Here is a 23,475-nt window from a genome sequence, read left to right as displayed (position 1 = left end):
TTTCTAAACTGCCCACAGAAAATAACTACCCAGAGTTTGCTTCACATTAGCTGAAGTGAAAATGATAAGAAGTTGCTTTTACAAGCTTCTAGAAAGCTTCCACAAAGGGCCTTTTTAAGACTAGGGAGAACTTAAAACACCCCAAGGCACTATTTTCACCAACACTCAACTACCTCTGAGGTGTCTCTGAAAAGCAATTCCTAGCCAAAAGAAGTAATGATGTCAAGAAAGGTAAAACAGAAATTTCTCCATTAGTACCACCAGTCTCACTGGACCATCAGTCCAATGCCCACACTAAGAGCAGTCTCAGAAGGGTAATGGGCAAAGATTGGACTCATGGTTAAATGAAAGGTGAAAGCGTGGATATAATTAGAACAGACTACTCTTTTCAAGAAGTTAAACTTGAAGAAATTCAGAAATTAAAAGAAATGGGATAAAGAAGATCTTTTTAAGATGAGCGATCCAAAAGCCAAACCTATTGCTGTCAAGTCGATTCCAACTCATAACAACCCTATAAGGCAGAGTAGAACTGCCCAGTAGGGTTTCCAAGGTTGTAAGGTTTACAGAAGCATACTGCCACATCTTCCTCCCACAAGATGAGAGATATTTGGGGATATTTACATTCTGAAAGAAGAAAATAAATGGGGGAGTTTATCCTTGAAAGATGAGAAATACACCTTGACTGTTCTTTGAAAGCCAACCCAATTCCCACGATTTACCCTTTCAGAACACAAAATGCACTTAACCACCACCCCCTCAAAAACAGAAACCTGACAAGATCCTAAATTCCACTTCTGCCCTCATTTTTACACCCTCGTTATTGGATGTAAAAAGTCTTTTTGCACAATAACTAACATTCATTGAGTGTTTACTTACTACTTTTCAGGCACTGTGTTAAGCACTTTATAGAATTAATTCACTAGATGAATATTATTATTCCCATTCTACAGAAGGAAATTAAGGTTTAGAGAGGATCTACAAAACAGGGTCACCCAGTGAAGCTGCACTTCACTGTCATATACTGCCTCTCATCTACTAAGCACCCATCACTCCAGTGTTCTTCTAAATCTCTTTTTTGAAAAGGGAAAAGAGGCAAAGCTTTTAATCTCCAGGAATCTTGACTGTTGGCACATTAATCACAAATTTCTCCATTAACTCTGATGTCTTAAACTGGGATAGCCAAAGTTATCCTGTGTAATCCACACCACATGGTTAATAACTGACCATGCCCCAACATACTCCTAACATCAACCCTCCCAGGGTATGTTTGCCAATTAAAGCAAATGAATCTCCAACTGACTTACATTCAGTCAGCTGTGGGAAAAATTTCTCAATTCAAAACACTCAGACTATTTGTCCTAAAATCTGATTCTGAAGGAAGTTAAACACCCTTGTCTACCCTTTCTTTTCTCAGCTGGAGGGAAAAATGAGACAAAAAGGAACTGCTTAGGGGAAGGAAGGAAAAAAATATTGCTCAAAGGCCTCCAGGCCTCTCTGTCAAGAGACTTAAACAATTTAGGAAGACAGTACAACACAGAGTTTAAAGAGAGTAGTGAACGCCTACATTCAAATTCTAGCTCCCCCACATTTACCAGCTTTGAACCCCTTGGACAAGTAAATTAATCTCTCTGAGATCAGTGTTTTCTGATGACATGATGATAGGATTTGTACCCACCTTTTTTTTTTTTTTTTTATGAGGAAACCCTGGTGGCGTAGTGGTTAAGGGCTGCTGCTGCTAACCAAAAGGTTGGCAGTTTGAATCCGCCAGGTGCTCCTTGGAAACTCTATGGGGCAGTTCTACTCTGTCCTGTAGGGTCACTATGAGTCGGAATCGACTCGACGGCACTAGGTTTGGTTTGGTTTTTGACTTCACATGATTATTTTAAGGATTAAATGAGATGATTTAGGTAAAGGTGTTTTAATATTTGGCAAATAGAGATATACAGTATCGATTATTACAATGAAAGAATCTCTAATGACAGATTCGTCTATATCCAGGTATTGGGAGCTGATCCCAGGTCCCTTAAAATCAGATAAGGAGAGCAGCAGCTCCTAAGAGAAAGTATAAAACCGAAGCAAGAAACTCCCTTTTTAATGAGCCCCACCTCCACCCCAGTATCACTGCATTCCAGGTGAAATGTTTATACTAAAACCCAGTGCCGTCGAGTGGATTCCGATTAGCTGGGTAAAAATAATAATAAATACAGTCACTTACATGACACTCTTAGCATGTATTTACCCTGCAATATATTAAGAATACACCAGCTGAAGGGGAAACAGCCTTTGAGAGGTCAAACATGAGCACCTTTATGTGGTCCGCTAGTTCACTACCGTTTGCTGAGTCATTCTTATGTAAGCCCCTGACTTGTAGCCACTATTGTCCACCATCACTATAAAATCTCCACCCTCCCACTGCAGGATGTGGAAATCTGCTTCGGTCCTGCAGCCGCCATGGGCCTCCTTGTACCTAAGTCTCCCCAATAAACACATTCGTCGCCACACTGGAGTTGCCCACCTCTGTCTTCAGTCTCTTGGCATCCTCCATTTTTAGAGGCAATTCTCACATTATCGGTCCATGTCTGGACACCAGTAATATGCCAGGCATTCACTTTGTTGAGAGCGTAAATTCCAGAACACAACTATCTTCATTAGTTTGCTGTTCAATGACATAAATGATCTCAATTTCAATTAGAGGCATCATAGATGTCAGTAAAAATCTGGTCCCTACAATCCTGAGGTTTCAATAATGCACTTAAAACACCAAACTCTGAATACCAAGCTTTATTAGACGTAACTTAAGGATGGAAACCCTGGTGGCATAGTGGTGAACTGCTACAGCTGCTAACCAAAGGGACGGCAGTTCAAATCCACCAGGCGCTCCTTGGGAACTCTATGGGGCAGTTCTACTCTGTCCTATAGAGTCGCTATAGGGTCGCCATGAGTCAGAATCGACTCGACAGCACTGGGTTTGGTTTTTGGGTTTGGTTTAACTTAAGGACATAGGCAACTACCTAGAAATTAGCAAAAAAAGGCTGTGAAGCATTTTATACTCTCCATACAATACTGTAAAAACAGAAAATGCAAATAAAACACTTCGGCTGATAAAAATTGTCCCCCCAAAAAACAAACACAATGCCAAAAAAAAAAAAGAATAAAAAAGGTAACACAATCCTCCAAGGTGAATAAAATATCCTCACACAAGCATTTGGATAGGCACAAAAGTACCTAGGATCAAAAAACTAGGAACAGAAATGGAAGAAGGGGAAGGTAAAGAGGAGAAGCAAAGAGGAAAAGAAGAAGGAGAGAGAAAAAAAAACACGATCAAACTCAGGAAAAAAAAATGAAGATAAAACCATCACAGAAATGAAAAGTAAATAACAAGGTATCTATGCGAGAACAGATTCAAATGAAAACCTAGTAAGGGTCACCAAAGAAAGGTAGGAAGACAACCAAGAAAATGAAGATGACATGAAGAGAAAGTAAAGAGAGTCAAAATACTCAAAATGGGAGGCAAAGAAGGTCAATCTACATATAACCGGGAGACTCTGAGGAAGAAAAGCAAAACAATAAAAGAGAACCAAATTCAAGAAAACTTTCCAGAAATATGAGAAAACAAACCTACATATTAAATGGGCCCGTTGTGTATCTGGGAAATTGACCCAAGACAATAAACTCTGAGACATATCCTAATAAAATCAGACTTTAAAGACAAAGAAAGAAATCATCAGGACTTTCAGGCAAGAAGATCAAACTACTCATAAAGATAAGAAAACAGGCTGGCATCGAACTCCTCAAGAACACTGCACATAACATGGGCAACTGCGGAGAAAGATTTTCAAGAAATTCAAAGAAAAAAGTTGGAAACTATTCTTCAAATATCAAGGCTATAACCACTTGAACCACAGCCTCCACCAGGCTGAGTCCAGAAGATCTAGATGGTGCCTGGCTACCACCACCAACTGCTCTGACAGGGTTCACAATAGAGGTTCCTGGACAGCGCAGGAGAAAAACACTGTGCAAGACCAGACTTACCAGTCTGACAGAGACTGGAGGAACCCCTGAGGCTATGGCCCCCAGACACCCTGCTAACTCAGAACTAAATCCTCTCCCAAAGTCCAACTTTCAGCCAAAGATTAGACAGACCTATAAAACAAACAAAACACACAGGAGGAACATGCATCTTAGTTCAATCAAGTATATGAGGCCAAATAGGCAACACCTGCCCAACAGCAAAGACAAGATGGCAGGAAGGGACAGGAAAACTGGATGAAAGGACACAGGGAACCCAGGTGGAAAGGGGGAGAGTACTGACACATTGCAGGAACTGCAACCAATTTCACAAAACAATTTGTGCATAAAATTTTGAATGAGAAACTAATTTGCAATCTAAAATTTAACCTAAAGCACAATAAAAAAAAAAATGTTTTTATGTCATTGGTATATGACGAAGCAATCAAAGAATATACAGCCAAAAAACATACGAGAACAAGGTGTCAAGCAATTGACAAAAATCTTATTTTGTGATGTTTAAAAAAAAAAATCAAGGCTACAGAAAAATAGTTTTGCATGTACAAGAACTCAAGGAAAACTCTACCCATGAATCCTACTTGAGGCATCTACTGTGGAGTAAGCCTCATTCAAGCAAAAAATAACTTAGGCAACTTTAACAAAGGGACTGGAAGTACTTATTATATTTAATCACAGAATTACAAGGAAAAGAAAGAAACATAGGTAAAAGAATAGTATGAAAATGTTATATGCTCTGAAAATAGTAAAAAGAGTACAGCTTGAAAATGAAAAGAAAGAGAAAGGATAAGTAGAATACGATTATTGACTGTACAGGGAAAAGCTGGAAGGCAAAGGATATTATTTAAAACTGACAGACCATACAGTTAAAGGTTCAGTAAGAAAAAAGATGATTAAGGTAACTATAACAGGGATAAATACAAAGCTAACCACTAGAATAAAAAATACAAACTTTCCTAAACACCAAGAGGTTTTAAAAATAACAAAGATCTACCACATAAAGAAACAGGATAACCATAATAAAATATAACCAATAACTATAACATAAAATAATATGACTTAGTTGAGATCAAACATACCCATATCAATAAATGTGAACAGATTTAACTTGCTATGAAAAGAAAAAGATTACCAAATTGGCTCATAAATCAAAACCAAACTAACTCTATGCTACATATAAGATATTAGAGATTCTTAAAGCACACTAATTCAATAAGGCGAAGGATAAAGAGATGGGCACAGATGTAACAGGCAAATAAAAGCAACAAAGCAAGGGTTGTGTACTTACACCACACAAAGTAAAATTCGAGACAAAAACCATTAAATGAGACAAAGGAACTCCTTTTTAATGCTGAAAAACACAACTCACAAAGAAGATGTAACAGTTACGAATATCTGACTATCCTTATCTCCATAAAGCAGAAAGTACAAGAGACACATGGAGAAACAGAAATCCACTAAAATAGAAGATTTTAAGGTACCACTCTCAGCACAAAACATGCCAAGTGGAGAAAAAATAAAGATACTGAAGATTTAAACAACATATTCAATAAAGCAGATCTTAAGTTTATGTATATAATACTATGCCCTGACAATACAGAATATACCTTCTTCTCAAGTACGTGTAGAACGATCATCACATTACGTTAGGAACTCCACCAAAAAAAAAAAAACCACAATGTTTCATAAAGTAGAAATATTACAAACACTCTCTAATCACAATGAAATATGATTTAAAAAAAAAGTTAAATCCCTTTTCTTGTTTAGGATCTCTCAACATCATCAAAATATTGTTTCTATGTGAATTTATGAGCTTAATGAAAGCCCAATAAAAATACCAGCAATCTTTTTCTGGAGCTAGAAAAACAATTCTTAAGTACATAAGAAAATAACATGAAAGAACGGCCAGGGAAACACAGAAAAGGAAGAGCTACGAGGGTGGGACTAGCCCTACCAAATACTAACACAAACTACAAAGCCTCTATAATTAAAACTACTATCACATGACCTGAGTCCTGGTGGTGAAGTGGTTAGGAGCTCAGGCTGCTAACCAAAAGGTCGGCACTCCAAATCCACCAGCCACTCCTTGGAAACCTTCTGGACAGTTCTACTCTGTCCTATAGGGTCACTATGAGTCAGAATTGACTCGACAGCACATAACATCATCACAAGACTAGACAAGGGCACCAGTGCATTAACAGAATGATGAAATAGAATAAAACCCAGAAACAGATCCAATTACTTCAGTATTCTCCCATAACAGATTTGGTATACATCCCTTTACAGCACATACACCGTTGAAAAATCATTTGTTCACACCACTAAAACTTCATTTACTTTTGCAATTTTTACCACCACAGCTACCAAGCGATCTTCAGAAGGGTGGACTGCTTCATCCATCTCTCCATCTGTCCGTATGGCCCCAGGACCTCCAGGGGCTAACACAGAGCGGGCAGCAGAACGAATGGATGCACATTCAGTCAGGCGATGGGAGTAATTTATTTGTGAATCAGCTGAGAAATAACTGCAAATTCAAAATACTAAGCGTTGTTGAAAAATTACCAGTGAGTACCAACGCGTAAAAGCTTTTTTTGTCAAGGAAATGTGGTGGTATTCTAAAGTAACTCTCAGAAATGATTCGCAGCTTGTCCTGCTTAACACTAAAAATTACTATCTTTCTAGGCACATAAAGACTCAGTGGTGCTTTACTCCCAAAATGAGGCAAACAACTTCAATGGTTTATCAAAAGTAAAATTTCAACTGCCAAATGCAGCAGCAGAAATATGCTCACCACAGCTTTTTAAAAATGCAGCAATTCTAAAGGAAATCAATTCTGTGGGGGGAAAAAGAACTTAAAAGCAAAACAAAACTATAAAAATAGGAAGAAGCTACTGCCCTTCAAAAAGTCATTTCAATGTCATCTGACATAATCCAACTATTTCAATTGTCCTTATAGTTTTATAAAGCAACTCTAGACTTGGATGATCTTTAAATGTCTATGTCATAGCAAAGGAGTCCTAGTAGTGTAATGGTTATACACTTGGCTGCTAACCAAAAGGTCGGTGGCCTGAACCCACTAGCTGCTCCACAGAAGAAAAGACCTGACAATCTGCTCTCTTAAAGATTATAGCTTGAGAAACTCTGTGGGGCAGTTCTACTCTGTTCTACAGGGTCACTATGAGTCGGAATCGACTCAACAGCCCACAACAACATGTCATAGTAATGGCAACCAAATGAAACAAAACTACAATTAGTTAAGCTTTATCAAATGTTTTTTTAGAAGTTAAAACAGTATAACTACGAATAATGTCCATTCTACAATGCCACATTTGATCTTTAACCAATATTAAATTTGAATCCCATCACAATTGACCATTTAAAAAATTCTGTATGGCAAAAGACACCATAAACAAAGCTAAATGAGAAATGACATCAACAAAATAAGTGTAGAGTATAACAAAGGATTGATATTTTGATTAATGTCTGCAATCAATTAGAAAGCCAAAAAGAATAGAAAAATGGCTAAAACAACATAAACATAAAATTCACAGAAATACAAATGGCAAATAAAAATATGAATATATGATTACAATAGAAATCAAAGAAATTAAACTTAAAACAAACACCATGGTAACATATTTAACCCATTGAACTGTCAAAAATCAAAAAGACCTGTTAATCATTCAGTATTTTCAGGGTTATAACGAAACAGGCATTTTTTATATATATTACCATGATATAATCTTTTTGGAGGGTCTCCAAGGCTGGAATCATTACCGAAGCAGACTGCCACATCTTTCGCCTGTGGAGCAGCTGGTGGATTTGAACCCCAACCTTTAGGTCAGCAATCAAGGGCTTAACCATTGTGCCACCAGGGCTCCTGACTTTTTATTCTGTATACTTATATATTGCTTGAAATTTTTACAGAGAACATGTAGAGTTACAATACTTGTAAGGAAGACCGAAGAACTGATGCCTTTGAACCATGGTGTTGGCAAAGAATACTGAATATACCATGCACCGCCAGAAGAACGAACAAGTCTATCTTGGAAGAAGTACAGCCAGAATGCTCATTAGAAGCAAGGATGGCGAGGTTTCATCTCACATACTTTGGACATGGTATCAGGAAGGACCAGTCCCCAGAGAAGGACATCGTGCTTCTCTAAAGAGAAAGACCCTCAAAGAAATGGACTGACACAGCGGCTGCAACAACAGGCTCAAGCATAACGACGACCGTGAGGACGGCACAGGGTCACTGTTAGTCAGAGCTGACCTGATGGCACCTAACAACAACATAATTTAAAAAACAATAAAAATTAAAACATTTAATCTTTACTGCTTTCTCAGTTTTTAAATCATCTAGATTTCAAACATTTGTATCATACAAGAGAATAAATTTAAGTTTTTAAAAACTATGTATAGAGGGAGTAAGATTTGCTTGTTTTTAATCTTAACCACTGTTTTTAAGTACCAAATTGTTCTTCCTTTTGCCCTTCACCTAGCTTTAAGACCTCTGAATTAAATACACAGTGCCAAAGGCCACTGCAAAAACAGCCTATATTTGCAATTTTATTCCATCTCTTAAAATTCGTCTGTCATAAAACCACACATGCATACTAAGTGTATTTTTCCAACAGGTTCTTACATACTTGTTTTATTTTGTTTATAAATATTACTTGTTTATAAATATAACCTATCTAATTTTTTAAAGCTATACAAATTCCATGTGTGCTTATTTCTTTTTCATGCAAATATATGCGTTTTTAGGATTTTGAGAAACAGGTTTTAATTTTTTTTCATAGTATAAGAAAAACTAAGTCCAACAATCAGTTCTCAAATATCTCATCCCAGACAGAAACATTTCAGTGCTATTTTAAAAGACTAAGAACATTATGTATACATTGTGGTGGGAATCTGGAAAGTATGCATTAGAAGTATTTCCTATCCTTAAGAACTTTACAGTCTAGTTGGGAAACCCTAACTAAGCAACAACTACACACAAATTAGTATATAACTGGGTGCTAAACTGAACACCAAAACATTTATAGTCAGCACAAAGTGCAGTTTAAAATAGGCAAGCTCAACTAAGAGAACAAATATGTATCACACACATGCATATATGAAGGCACTGTGTGTGGAAAATAAACATTAACTACAATAATCTAGCAAGGCAGTTAAAGCAAACAAGCATAGTAAAAAGTATTATATGAATTATATGACAAGTATTTTTAAGTGAAAGCAAAGAGTTCTGAGATTTCAAAATAGCTTCTAAATTATTTGAAGAAGCTGTACAAGGAATGTGTAATTTTAACTGAACTTTAAAGGGTGGGTAAGATTTTTAACTAGTAGAGATGATCTAGAGAAAGGACAACCCAGGAAGAAAACAGAAAGAGAAACAAAATTTAAAAATGGAAAGGGCAAAATTTAAAAATGGAGAAGGTAAAAGGAATATTTCAAGTTTTCTAGAACCTAGGTTAAGTAAAGGAAAAGAGATAACGCTTAAAAGTAGACTGGGGTTAATTTGTGGAATGGCTTGAAAAAACAGGCTAAAGAGTCTGGATCTTATCCTGTCAACAACAGGAAGCTATTAAAAGTTTCCAAGCAGGGGAAAAACATGACCAGAGATCATGCTCCAGGTAAGGTTAATCTGATGATAGTGATGTCCAGAACGGGCTGCAGGACAGAGGGCTACACGCAGAGAAATCATATTTGTTTCTTAACTACCTCAGTTTGATGTCAAAGACTAAATTATGGTACTAAATTATGAGTAAGAATGGAAAAAAAAGGGATGAGTCAAGAGATTTCAAAGGAGAATGAGCAGGGCTAGACAATTAATTGAGTTGGGAGGAATGGGAAATCAATTATGAACCCAAGGTTCTTTTCTTGCCTGGAAATGTTTAGTAACTCCTGACTACCTAGTGGATAAAATCCATGCTCCTCAGGGTATCATTTAAGTCATTCTACAATCTGACCTCCAGTGTTCCTTTTCTTCCCCTCCCTACCACATGCACACTTTGCACTTTCTATATCCTTTGCTTTGCTCATGTTTCTCTATGTGGAGATTAGAGCAGCTTGAGTACAGGGTCGTAAACCACAGCACCAGGAGCCCTGGTGGCACAGCAGTTAAGCACTCGTCTGCTAACCAGAAGGTCGGTGGTTTGAACCCACCAGCCACTCCCCTTGGAAACCCTATGGGGGCAGTTTTACTCAATGGATACTACTCAATGGGTTTTGATTTGTTTGGAGTTTTAAGGGGTTGGTTTAGACCAGTGGGATTACCTGGACTGAGAATGGGACAGGAGGTGTTCCCAAAAGGAAAATTAAGATAAAAGTTACCAGAAGAGGGAACAGACAAGCAGGCGAAAAACACAAGCATCCTCTATTTTAGCAGTTGGTAATTTCCAAAGTAGAGGAAACTGGTAGCTGATTACACTTGGGTAGCAGCATGAAGACACTAGGAGACCAAAGAGAATTAATCTCTGTACAGTCTTTCACAGAAGCAAAATTTACCATGCATATGCATTTAGCTTATTAAATTTTTTGCTAGAGCTACCATACGATCCAGCAATCCCACTCCTCAGAATATATCCTAGAGAAATAAGAGCCTTTAAATGAACAGATATATGCACATTCATGTTCACTGCAGCACTGTCTACAATAGCAAAAAGATGGAAGCAACCAAGGGGCCCATCAATGGGTGAATGGATAAATAAATTATGGTATATTCACATAATGGAATACTACGCATCCATAAAGAACACTGAGGAATCTGTGAAACATTTCATAACATGGAGGAATCTGGACGGCATTATGCTAAGTGAAATTAGTCAGTTGCAAAAGGACAAATATTGTATAAGGCCACTATTATAAGAACTCAAGAAACAGTTTAAACAGAGAAGAAAATATTCTTTGATGGTTACGAGAGGGGGAGGGTGGAAGGGAGTATTCACTAACTAGATAGTAGATAAGGACTACTTTAGGTGACAGGAAAGACAACACACAATACAGGCGAGGTGAGCACAACTGGACTAAACGAAAAAGAAAGAAGTTTCCGGAATAAACTGAATGCTTCAAAGGCCAGCGTGGCACAGTGGTTAAGAGTTTGGCTGCTACTTAATGGTCTGACTGAGACTAGAAGGACCCTGGTGGTCATGGCCCCCAGACCTTCTGGTAGACCAGAACAGGAATCATTCCTGAAGGCAACTCTTCAGACAGGGATTGGACTGGACAATAGGTTGGAGAGGGATGTTGGTGAGGAGTGAGCCTCTTGGATCAGGTGGACACTTGAGACTATGTTGGCATCTCCTTCCTGAAGGGGAGATGAGAGGGTAGAGGGGCTTAGAAGCTGGTGAAATGGACACGAAAAGAGAGAGTGGAGGGATGGAGCAGGCTGTCTCATTAGGGGGAGAGCAATTGGGAGTATGTAGCAAGGTGTATATAAGTTTTTGTGTGAGAGACTGACTTGATTTGTAAACTTTCACTTAAAGCACAAGAAAAATTTGGCTGAAGATCATTCAAAAGTGGCTGCAGCAGTACATCAACAGAGAACTGCCAGAAATCCAAGCCAGATTCAGAAGAGGACGTCGAACAAGGGATATCACTGCTGATGTCAGACAGATCCTAGCTGAAAGCAGACAATACCAAAAAGATGTTTACCTGTGTTTTACTTTCTATGCAAAGGCATTCTACCATGTGAATCACAACAAATTATGGATAACAATACGAAGAATGGAAATTCCAGAACACTTAATTGCGCTCATCAGGAACCTGTACACAGATCACGAAGCAGTCACTGGAACAGAACAAGGGGATACTGTGTGGTTTAAAGTCAGGAAGGGTGTGCGTCAGGGCTGTAGCTTTTCACCATACGTATTCAATCTGTATGCTGACCAAATAATCCAAGGAGCTGGACTATACAAAGAAGAATGCGGTATCAGGATTGAAGAAAGACTCATAAACCACCTGCGTTACACAGATAACACCACCTTGCTTGCTGAAAGTGAAGAGAACTTGAAGCACTTACTGATGAAGATCGAAGACCACAGCCTTCAATATGGATTACACCTCAACATAAAGAAAACAAAAATCATCACAACCGGGCCAATAAGCAACATCATGATAAACAGAGAAAATATTGAAGTTGTCAAGGATTTCATTTTACTTGGATCCACAATCAACACCCATGGAAGCAGTAGGCAAGAAATAAAAAGACATACTGCATTGGGCAAATCTGCTACAAAAGACGTCTCTGAAGTATGGAAAAGCAAAGACGTTACCTTGAAGACTAAGCTGTGCCTGACTCAAGCCATGATGTTTTCAATTGCCTCATACGCATGCGAAAGCTGGATGATGACTCAGGAAGACCAAAGAAGAATTGATGCCTTTGAACTGTGGTGGTGGCAACGAATACTGAATATACCATGGACTGCCAGAAGAATGAACAAATCTGTCTTAGAAGAAGTACAACCATCCTTAGAAGCAAGGATGGCAAGACTATGTCTCACACACCTTGGACATGTTATCAGGAGGAATCGGTTCCTGGAGAAGGACATCATGCTTGGTAAAGTAGAGGGTCAGTGACACAGTGGCTGCAACAGTGGGCTCAAGCATAACAGCAACTGTGAGGATGGTGCAGGATTAAGCAGCGTTTTGTTCTGCTGTACAGAGGGTTGCTATGAGTCAGAATCGACTCAAAGGCACCTAACAACAATAATCTTTACGGAAGCAGACTGCCACACATCTTTCTCCCGCAGAGAGGCTGATAGGTTCCTAGCACGAACCTTTCGGTTGGCGGCCAAGGGCTTAACTACTATGCCACCATGGCTCCTTCCATAAAGATTGCTGTTGTTAGGTAATGTCAAATCAGTTCCAACTCATAGTGACCCTATGTATGATGGAATGAAACACTGCCCAGTCCTGTGCCATCTCACAAACATTGCTACACTTGAGCCCATCGTTGCAGCCACTGTGTCAATCCATCTCGTTGAGGGTCTTCCTCTCTTTGGCTGACCCTCTACCAAGTATGATTTCCTTCTTCAGGGACCAGACCCTCCTGAGGACATGTCCAAAGTATGTGAGACAAGTCTCCCCCACCCTTGCTTCTAAGGAGCATCCTGGCTGTACTTCTTCAAGGACAGATTCGTTCATTCTCCTGGCAGTCCATGGTATATTCAATATTCTTCACCAATACCATAATTCAAAGCCTAAGAAACCGTATGGGGCAGTTTTACTCTGCCCTATAGAGTCACTATGAGTCACAATCAACTCAAGGGCACACAATAACAATGTATCTACAGTATTTCTGAAGAGCTCTGTCTAAAATGTTAATCTCATTATGTTTCTTGCCTGTTAAAAATTCTTCAGTGGCTCCCTGTTGCCTTCAGCATCAGACTGTAGTCTCCAAATACCATTTCCCACTAAAAGGAACCAGAGCTTCCTGGAAAAAATGGCTGATTCGAGATCTGGGGAAGAAAATGAAATGAGCCTGGAATACTCGGTTAAATCAGAAAGCAGAGAAGCTATCAAAGATTACTGGAGTCCTGTCAAAAGAACTCAGGAGCCAACTTGAAGACACTGGCCTAAAACAGGGCAATTTGTGCATCACTAAGAGTGATAGCTGCAATGGATTAAACTAAATCATATATGTTAGAAACCATGAGTTCGAAAAAAATTGGTCACCTTTGGAGGATGCTTGGAAGCCAACTCATTACTTTGAAAATTGTTAAATAAAGGAAAAGAAGTATTTAACCTATTACTCCTATACAAACTGTACTTCAGAGTAACCAAATAATTAGTGAGGAAGTTTCTCTCCAGAAGTAGCCTAGCTAATAAATGAAATAAATCTCTAATAAGGTAATGAATTTAGGCAAAAATCAATAACCACTAATATCATAAAAATAAACAAGCAGACCATTTATACCTTCTTATGGAAGCACACCATGAAGTATTCTTATTTAAAAAAAACAAGAACCAGAATCAGATCATGCCTCTAAGTGCCTGTTTACAGGAAACAGATGGTACAGAGAAATACAGAATGCAATCAACAAAAGCCAGAAAGCAGGGAACACCACAGAACATATGACTTGGTTTCTATAATACATATAGGGAGGAACATAGTTTAAACCTAATTTAAAGAGATTTAAGAGGCATGCCAACCCAATATAATATGTAGATGTCTTAGATCCTGATTAGAACAAACCAATTATGAGAAACAAGAGGAGTTTAGAGCAGAAGAAGGGATGGAAGAGAGTAAGAAGAGGTGGGGAGGACTAGAAGGAGGAAGAATGAAAATGCATCTCTAAATGAGATGGATGGGCTTTTCTTATTTTCAATTAAGTTCACGTATCTATGAGTGAACATTACTTACTGCTGGAATGATTCAGGGTTCAGCACAAATTCTATTCCTTTCATTTTTATAAATATAAGCAGAAAGAAACATTCTCATAAATAAGATAGGAATGAAAGAAGGTTATAGCAATGTCATTAAATTCTTTGAGTTATAAGCCAAAAAAAAAATCAAAATAATCACCATTTTTAAGTTTCTGGAAAATAATGGCATTTATTTGATTTCTCTATTTTTTTCATAAAATTATTTTTAATGATTAGCCAACAACTTGATCAGGTCCTTCAATTTTGTTGAAAATAAAGGATTGGAAACCACTTGATTTATGAAAAGATGTTACCGACTGCCTTTCTCAACACCCTGACCAATATTTTGATTTGTCTCTTTGGTACCCTAGAGGGTTTCTCTCCACAGGTCAATGTACATTTTGTGAAAACTGAGAGGTATAACTTTCCTTTGTAGAGTGGAAAGAAGAAAGTATGAAAGGCTGATCAATTTCAAAAGTTAGAAACTGAGCCCCCTTAAAAATATCCATGAGCTCTCATTCTTTCATTTCACCCAATTACTTCGGCACTCACTGCATGTACAACTAATTCTAACAGACACTACTAGGTTATTTAATCCCTCAAGTCTTGTCACTTTGTTTATTTACAATGCATATTCCCTGAAAGCAGGGTCAGCGTCCTGAACTCTTCTTGAAATCCCAGAGCTTACCTGACAGTAACAAGTTTAAACTCAGTGTTAAGTGCATATAAGACTCTCAACAAGTGTTCACTAAATGAATATGTAAATGTAAACATATTTCACCACCATTTCATGTCCTCTTTCTGGCTAGAGAAAACAGACTTAAGCGTTAACTAAACCAGAAATCAGAGGAAACTTGAAATGTCATCATCAACCCCATGTTAAAAGTAATAAAAAGATCGGTTTACTACCTAAGCTAAAAAAGAAAAATTCAAAACACTAGGAAATAGGAAACTAAGAGATATAAGGACTCAAATTTTATTACAAAGGACTTTTGGTACACCTATCCTCATTTCTAAAGTACTGGAATAGTTGTACAGATTGTTCACCTCAAAAATCTTTTACCACACTCTTTGCAAAATTTTTTTAAAAATCCATTGGAATTTCCACTTTCACTGCTTCAAAATACCTACAAAGGCAGGATGTGAACAGTAATTAAATGAGAAAGCACTTTAAAACTGTACCACTAGGTGGAAACAACCTAAATGTCCATCAGCAGATGAACAGATAAACAAAGTGTGGTACAGGTAATCCCCAATTTAGAACATATTCAAGTTATGACGAACCACACTTACGGCCACCTGTGTGTGGAACAGCTCATAGATCACAAAGAAGGGGAATTGATAAATCAAAGCTTAATGGATTTTGGAGAGGAAAGAAATTGCTAAAGAAGAAAAAAAATGAGGAAAAAAGGGAGACAACAAAAAATTTTACATGAAAGGATTAGCTGAAGTTTTTTCTAAACTAAATAAGGGGCTTCGGTTGCTTGAAAACCTAGACTCAAATGCTGATCGCTTTGCTAAAGTCGACAGGCAGATTTGGGAAGCAGAGATGTTACCATGAAATATATGAAGAAAAAAAGAAAAGGGCCATTACAGACAGCTCTCACTAATTCACTAACGAGAAACGCTATCCCCATTCCCAGGAAAAATCCAGATGATGCAGAATCTTCCACAAGTGAAGTTATTACTACAACTGACAAAATCCCAATGTTGCCCAACTCTTCTCCATCATAGGAGTAAATTTCTATGATTTGTGTATTTTTTTATGTACGTATGCATATATTAAAATATATGTAAGTTTATATGTAAGGTTTCCAAACACCAAAGACAAAGATGAGACTAATAAAAGTACTGATAATAAAAGGCAATAACAATGAAAACTAAAAAAAAAGGGGGGGTATTCACTTACATCAGAACTGACTTATGACATTGGAACAGAGCCCCGTTGTAAGTCTGGGACTACCTGTATATATATACACAATGGAATTTTACTCAGTCATAAAGATAAATACCCCCATGTGCCTCTCAGTTTGTCGTACTGTGATGGCTTGCATGTTGCTATGATGCCGGAAGCTATGCAACCAGTATTTCAAATACCAACAGACTCAACCCTGGTGGACAGGCTTCAGCTGAGCTTCTAGACTAAGACAGACTAGGAAGAAGGACCTGGCAGCCTACTTCTGAAAAAACTAGCCAGTGAAAACATTATGAATAGCAGTGGAACACTGTCTGGTATAGTGCCAGAAGATGAGCCCCTCAGGTTGGAAGGCACTCAAAATACAACTGGAGAAGAGCTACTTCCTCAAAGCAGAGTCGATCTTAATGAAGTGGGTGGAGTAAAACTTTCAGAAACTTCAACTGCTGACGTGGCACAACTCAAAATGAAAAGAAACAGCTGCAAACATCCATTAATAACTGGAACATGGAATGTACAAAGTATGAATCTAGGAAAATTGGAAATCATCAAAAAATGTAATGGACTGCATAAAGATCGATATCCTAGGCATCAGTGAGCTGAAATAGACTGGTATTGCCATTTTGAATTGGGCCATCAGATGGTCTACTATGCCAGGAATGACATATTGAAGCAGAATGGTGTCACATTTATTGTCAAAAAGAACACTTTAAGATCTATCCTGAAGTACAACTCTGTCAAGGACAGGATAGTATCCACGTGCCTACAAGGAAGACCAGTTAATACAACTACTATTTTAACTTCTACCCCAACCACTAATGCTGAAGATGTTTACCCACTTCTGCAATCTGAAATTGATCAAACATGCAATCAAGATGCATTGATAATTACTAGTGATCGGAATGCAAAAGTTGGAAACAAAGAAGTATTGATAGTTGGAAAATATGGCCTTGGTGATAAAAATGACACTGGAGATCCTAGAATTCATAGTGTACCAACTGAGATGTTTCAACAAACGAATGCAGGGCTAGAGGCAGGTGCACACTTATCTATGTCAAGAAATTTGGAAGACAGTTTCCTGGCCAACCAACTGGAAGAGATCCATATTTGTGTTCATTCCAAAGAAAGGTGATCCAACAGACAAGGTACAGGACAAGGCAGTGTTTCATTCCGTTGTACACAGGGTCACTATGAGTCAGAACTGACAGGACAGCACTTAACAACAACAACAAAAGTAAGTCCTGATACATGCTATGATACGAATGAACCTTGAAACCATTATGCTGAGTGAAATCAATCAGTCACAAAAGGACAAATATTGTACGGTCCCATTTATATGAAATAGGCAAATGTAGAAAGACCAAACCTTATTAGTGGTTACCAAGGGGAGGGACGGAGGGAGTCATTGCTTAGCCCGGAGGTGCATTCCTAGAAAAGAATAACGGTAATAGTTGCACAATATGATGAACGTAATCAGTGTCACTGAATTGTACATGTAAAAATTGAATTGGCAAATGTTTTGTTATATATGTATATTTTTTCAACCACAATTGAAAAAAAAAAAACCTGAGCGCTCTGGAAAAAATTTAAATTATCTTCCTCACATTGACAGACTACCTATATATACCAATTTTCTTAGGTGACACTCACTCCAGAAACAGATTTTTCTCCCCGCAGGGATCATCAGATTGATCTTTATTTTACTAAGACACGATAACAGCATTTATCACAGACTATGGTAAAAGAATCGTATTCATAAGTCAAATATTAACAAACGAACACTTCAGCCCTATACCTTTACAACTATTATCAAGTTTTGGAAATAGTTGTGTAGTGCTTAAGTGCTATGGCTGCTAACCAAAAGGTCAGCAGTACTGACCCCGGGTGCTCCTTGGAAACCTTACGGGGCAGTTCTCTACTCTGTCCTATAGGGTAGCTGTGAGTCAGAATTGATTCAACGGCAATGGTTTTTATTATCAAGTTGATCCCATTATTTGTTTAAGATGAGTTCCTTAAGACCATGTAAGCTTTTCTTCAATTTCACTAATCATTCTTTAATTCACAAATATTTATTGAGAATGTACTATGTACCAAGTTCTGTGCTAGGCATGTGTCTTAGTTATCTAGTGCTGCTATAACAGAAATACCACAAGTAGATGGCTTTACTAACACAAATTTATTCTCTCACAGTTTAGGAGGCTAGAAGTCCAAATCCAGGGTGTCAACTCCAGGGGAAGGCTTTCTCTCTTCTCCAGTCTCTGGAGGAAGTCCTTGTCATCAATCTTTCCCTGGTCTAAGAGCTTCTCAGCACAGGGACCTGGGTCCAAAGGGCTCACTCTGCTCCTGGATCTTCTTTCTTGGTGATAAGAGGTCCCTCTCCTCTCTGCTCAATTCTCTCTTTTGTATCTCAAGAGAGAATGACTCAAGATACAACACAGTCTTGTAGATTGTGTCCTGCCTCACTAACATCATAGAGGTTAGGCTTTACAACACATAGGAAAATTACATCAGATCACAAAATGAAGGACAACCACACAATGCTGGGGATCACGGCCTAGCCAAGCTCACACGCATTTTTGAGGGACACAATGACATTCTATTTTTCTTAAATTAAAAAAATTTTTTCCATCCTTCTTCCTTTCCAAAATTCCCAAAGTTCAACCTAAAAAAATTTCTATCAAACTTAGAGTATTAAATTCATGTGAGTCTAAATGGTCCATCTAATCAATAAGTTTTCTTCTTCACTGGAGGAAGAAATTAAATTGTAATGGCATAAGATCATACAAAAAGTAGAATTAATTACTAATGTTTGTAATTCTAACAGATGTAAAAAGAATTGTTCTATCTGTGCTTATAACACATAGCATATAATAAGTTCATATAAGAAAGCTTACCCAAGTCTGGAATTTTCATTAGAAGCCAGGGTCACTTTTTAGTACGTACTTCTCCAACTCCATTTATTCCAACTCCATTTATTCCAACTCCATTTATTCCAACTCCATTTATTTAGACTTCTGGTTTCATTTGTCCAGGCCTTTACTCACTCTAGACATCTACCTTTATACGAATATCCCCATCTATTGGCAAGAGGTGAAAATACAGGCTATTTTTTAAAGTGCCAGCAGGCTATAGGGAAATGTATCAAGTAATAAAGACTCAGACCCAGACTGCTGCCCTATCACCACCCCCAAGATTCTAAGCCATCCAAACTACTCTCCAAAGTTCTTCTAATTTCTTACCAAAAATACAGTGAGGTAAAGTACAGCTGATCATCTAAATGTTTGCTGTATTACCTTAAAAGATGTTTTTTTTAATTATTTCATTGTTGTTGCTGAGTGCCATCAAGTCGATTCCCACTCATAGCAACCCTACGTGACAGAGCAGCGCTGCCCCATGTGGTTTTCTAGGCTATAATTTTTACAGGAGCAGATCACCAGGTCTTTTCTCCCACGGAGCAGCTGGTAGGTTTGAACTGTAGACCTTTCAGTTAGCAGCTAAGCGCTTTAACCATGTGGTTAGGTGCCATCAAGTTGGCTCCAGCTCATAGTGATCTTACACAGAACAGAACACTGCCCAGTTCTGTGCCATCCTCACAATCACTGCCACATTTGAGCACATTGTTGCAGCCACTGTGTCAGTAGCTAATTACATTTTATTCTTTATAGGAGTACTTTATAATACTTTGTTACCCCAAGACATACAAGACATTTATGCCTATTTTATAAAATATGAAATCACTTAAATCAGTACGTATATTAATCATTAAGGTTGCACCCAGTCCTATAAAACATAGCATATTAATTGCTTATGACTAACTTCTTTAAAATGCAATCTTTGGCTAAAAATGACAAAATAATTTACATAGTATTTTACAGCTTAAACAGTATTTTTCACACATGTATTTCTTTTCTTGTCCAGCAGAATCCTAAAATAAGTAACATAGTCATTTTAAGCATGAATTTGTAACTAGAAGCACAGACACAGAGAAAATAAATTATTGCTCAAAGGCACAAAGCTTGTAAGTGGCAGAGCTATGATATGAACCTAAATTTTTTCTGCTTCCAAGTTCTATACTCTTCCTACAACACAGGAAATAAGATCTACTTTATGGATACCCGCTTTGTGACAGTTTCCAGGAATCCACCGTGGCCAAAAAAAAGTCTGCTTAGATTTTAATAAAATTGTTTCTTCCTTTCTTTTGTCTTAATATAGAAAAAAATACATGCTCATTATATAAAATAATACAAGCAAAAAGAAGAAATAATCATAATCCAACTCACATTTAACACAATTATATCCTGTTTTTTCTACGGTCATATTTTTAGATATGTTTGTTCCTTCTATTCCACCTTTTTCAAAAAAAAAAAAAAAAAGATTTGAGGGGGTTGATATCTGGCAAATAGGCAAACCTTGTTAAGTCCTTGTTTGTTAGAATCCATTTTCATGAGAAGAACAAAAATCAAATGTCCACAATAGAAATTTCAAAAAGAAAAAATATACTGGTTATATATTTTGGACCCAGTCTAATTTCTTATATCTCCATTCATGGTATTATATAACTATGTATTATATAACATAAATTATCATGTCAAGGACTTGGTAAATACTTGTTTCCTGAATAAATGAAATAATGGCTCTAAAGCATTACAAGACCCTAAATCGAAGGCTCGATTATACTTATTAAAGTGTTTTTATCAAAATGTTTATGAAAGACTTTTAAAACACAGGAAGAAAACTAATCAATAGGGGCAAAACCTCAAGTAAATGGAAAAACATAGCTTCTAGCTAGGAAAACTACATACATAAATGTGTCCTCTTCCCAACGTAATTTAATTTTAATCATAATGCCAGTGAAATTTTTTTCCAACCAAGACTTATTTTAAAGCTATACTAATCAAGACAGTGTGATATTACAAAGGACATATTTATAAAAGAAGAGACTTACAGATAAGGGAACAGACTAGATAATCCAGAAATAAAACTACATTGTCATTGTTAGGTACCATAAAGTTGGCTCCAATCCATAGCTACCCTATGTACAACAGAACAAACACTGCCTTGTCCTGTGCCATCCTCACAATCATTATGTTGGAATCCATTGTTGCAGCCACTGTGTCAATACATTTCGTTGACGGTCTTCCTCTTTTTCACTGACTCTCTGCTTTACCAAGGATGATGTCCTTCTTCAGGGACTGGTCCTTCCTGATAATATGTCCAAAGTACATGAGCTGAAGTCCTGCCATCCTTGCTTCTAAGGCGCATTCTGGCTATACTTCTTCCAAGACAAATTTGTTTCTTCTTCTGGCAGCCCATGGTATATTCAATATTCTTCACCGACATCATAATTCAAAGGCGTGAATTCTTCGGTCTTCCTTATACACCGTCCAGCTTGCGTATGCATATGAAAAAAAAATATGAGGCAACTGAAAATAGCACGGCTTGGATCAGGCGCACCTTAGTCCTCAAAGCAGTATCTTTGCTTTTCAACACTTTGAAGAGGTCTTTTGCAGCATATTTCCCCATTGCAGTGTGTTGTTTCATTTCTTGACTGCTGCTTCCATGGGGATTGACTGTGGATCCAAGTAAAATGAAATCCTTCACCACTTCAATATCTTCTCTGTTTATCACGATGTTGCTTATTGGTCTAGTTGTGAGGACTTTTATTTTATGTTGAGGTGTAATTCGTCCTGAAGGCTGTAGTCTTTGATTCTCATCAGTAAGTGCTTCAAGTCCTCTTCACTTTCAGCAAGCAAGGTTATGTCATCTGCATAATACCGGTTCTTAATGTCCAATCCTGATGCCACATTCTTCTTCATATAGTCCAGCTTCTCGGATTATCTGCTCAGCATACAGACTGAAAAAGTATGGTGAAAAGATACAATCTTGATGCATACCTTTCTTAACTTTGAACCACGAAGTATTTCCTTTTTCTCTTTGAACAACTGCCTCTTGGTCTATGCACAGGTTCCTTATGAGCGCAATTAAGTGTTCAGGAATTCCCATTCTTTCCACTGTTATCCATAATTTGTCATGATCCACACAGTCGAATGCCTTTGCGTAGTCAATAAAACACAGGTAAACATCTTTCTGGTATTGTCTGCTTTCAGCCAAGATCCATCTGATACCAGCAACGATATCTCTCATTCCATGTCCTGTTTTGAATCCACCTTGAATTTCTGGCAGTTCCCTGTAGATACACTGCTGCAACTGCTTTTGAATATCTTCAGCAAAATTTTACTTGTGTGGGATATTGTTCAATAATTTCTGCATTCGGCTGATTCACCTTTCTTTGGAATGAGTACAAATACAGATCTCTTCCAGTCAGCTGGCCAGGTAGCTGTCTTCCAAATTTCTTGATATGATCAATTAACATAGATATGATCAACTGATTTTCTACCAAAGTGCCAAGACAATTCAATGGAGGAAACAAAGTATTTTCACCAAGTAATGCTGGGAAAATTGATATCCATTCGGTTAAAAAAAAAAAGGAACCATGGCCCTTACCTCACATTATATAAAATTATCTTTCAAAGGATCACAAAACTAAATGTCAACAGCTAAAACAATAAATAATACAGAAGAAAACATGAAAGAAAATCTTTGCAACTTTGGGTTAGGGTAAAGTCCCTTAGATAGGACACGAAAAGCATGAACCATAAGAAAAATTCATAAACTAGACTTGATCGAAATTAAAAACTTTTGTTCTCTGAAAGACACCACTGTGAAAATGGAAAAAACAAAGCCACAAACCAGAAGAAATATTTGCAAAACACCTATCTGATAAAGGACTTGAATCCAGAATACGTAAAGAATTCTCCAAATAATAAGTAAACAACTCAATTTTTAAAACTATGGGCAAGAAATTTAAACAGGTATCATCAAAGATACATGGATGGCAAATAAGCACATGAAAAGACACTCAACATCACCGTTCATTACGGAAATGAAAAAGCTACAATGCCAACTAGAGCGGCTAAAATCAATGACTGGTAACAACAAGTGTTTGCAAGGATGGGGAGCAACTGGAACTCTCATAAATTGCTGGTGGAAATGCAAAATGATAAAATCACTCTGAAAAACAGTTTGGCAGATTTTTTTATTTTTAGTTAAACACACACCATATGACCCAGCAATCTCACTCCCAGTCATTTGCCCGGGAGAAATAA

General features: G+C 37.6%; 1 protein-coding gene across 5 annotated transcripts in view; it reads right to left on the bottom strand.

Moving 5' to 3' along the window:
- SMURF2 (SMAD specific E3 ubiquitin protein ligase 2) overlaps positions 1-23,475 on the bottom strand; it is a 124,190-nt gene that overhangs the window by 91,266 nt on the left and 9,449 nt on the right. Inside the window, exons 1-2 of one of the 5 annotated variants that reach the window (XM_023556987.2) lie at positions 20,590-20,667; positions 19,204-19,386 (exon numbers count right to left, since the gene is read on the bottom strand). The exons of the other annotated variants lie outside the window; for them this stretch is intronic. Of the exons in view, the coding sequence (XP_023412755.1) occupies positions 19,204-19,222 (19 nt within the window). The 5' untranslated portion in view covers positions 19,223-19,386; positions 20,590-20,667. Of the gene's footprint in view, positions 1-19,203; positions 19,387-20,589; positions 20,668-23,475 lie in introns of those variants that run through there. 5 annotated transcript variants of the gene reach the window in all.

The sequence above is a fragment of the Loxodonta africana genome, chromosome 18 (genome assembly GCF_030014295.1).
Source record: "Loxodonta africana isolate mLoxAfr1 chromosome 18, mLoxAfr1.hap2, whole genome shotgun sequence".
In the NCBI taxonomy this organism is placed as follows: Eukaryota; Metazoa; Chordata; class Mammalia; order Proboscidea; family Elephantidae; genus Loxodonta; species Loxodonta africana.
The sequence above is the reverse complement of the archived record's forward strand: the minus strand, read 5'-3'. Positions and strand labels throughout refer to the sequence as shown.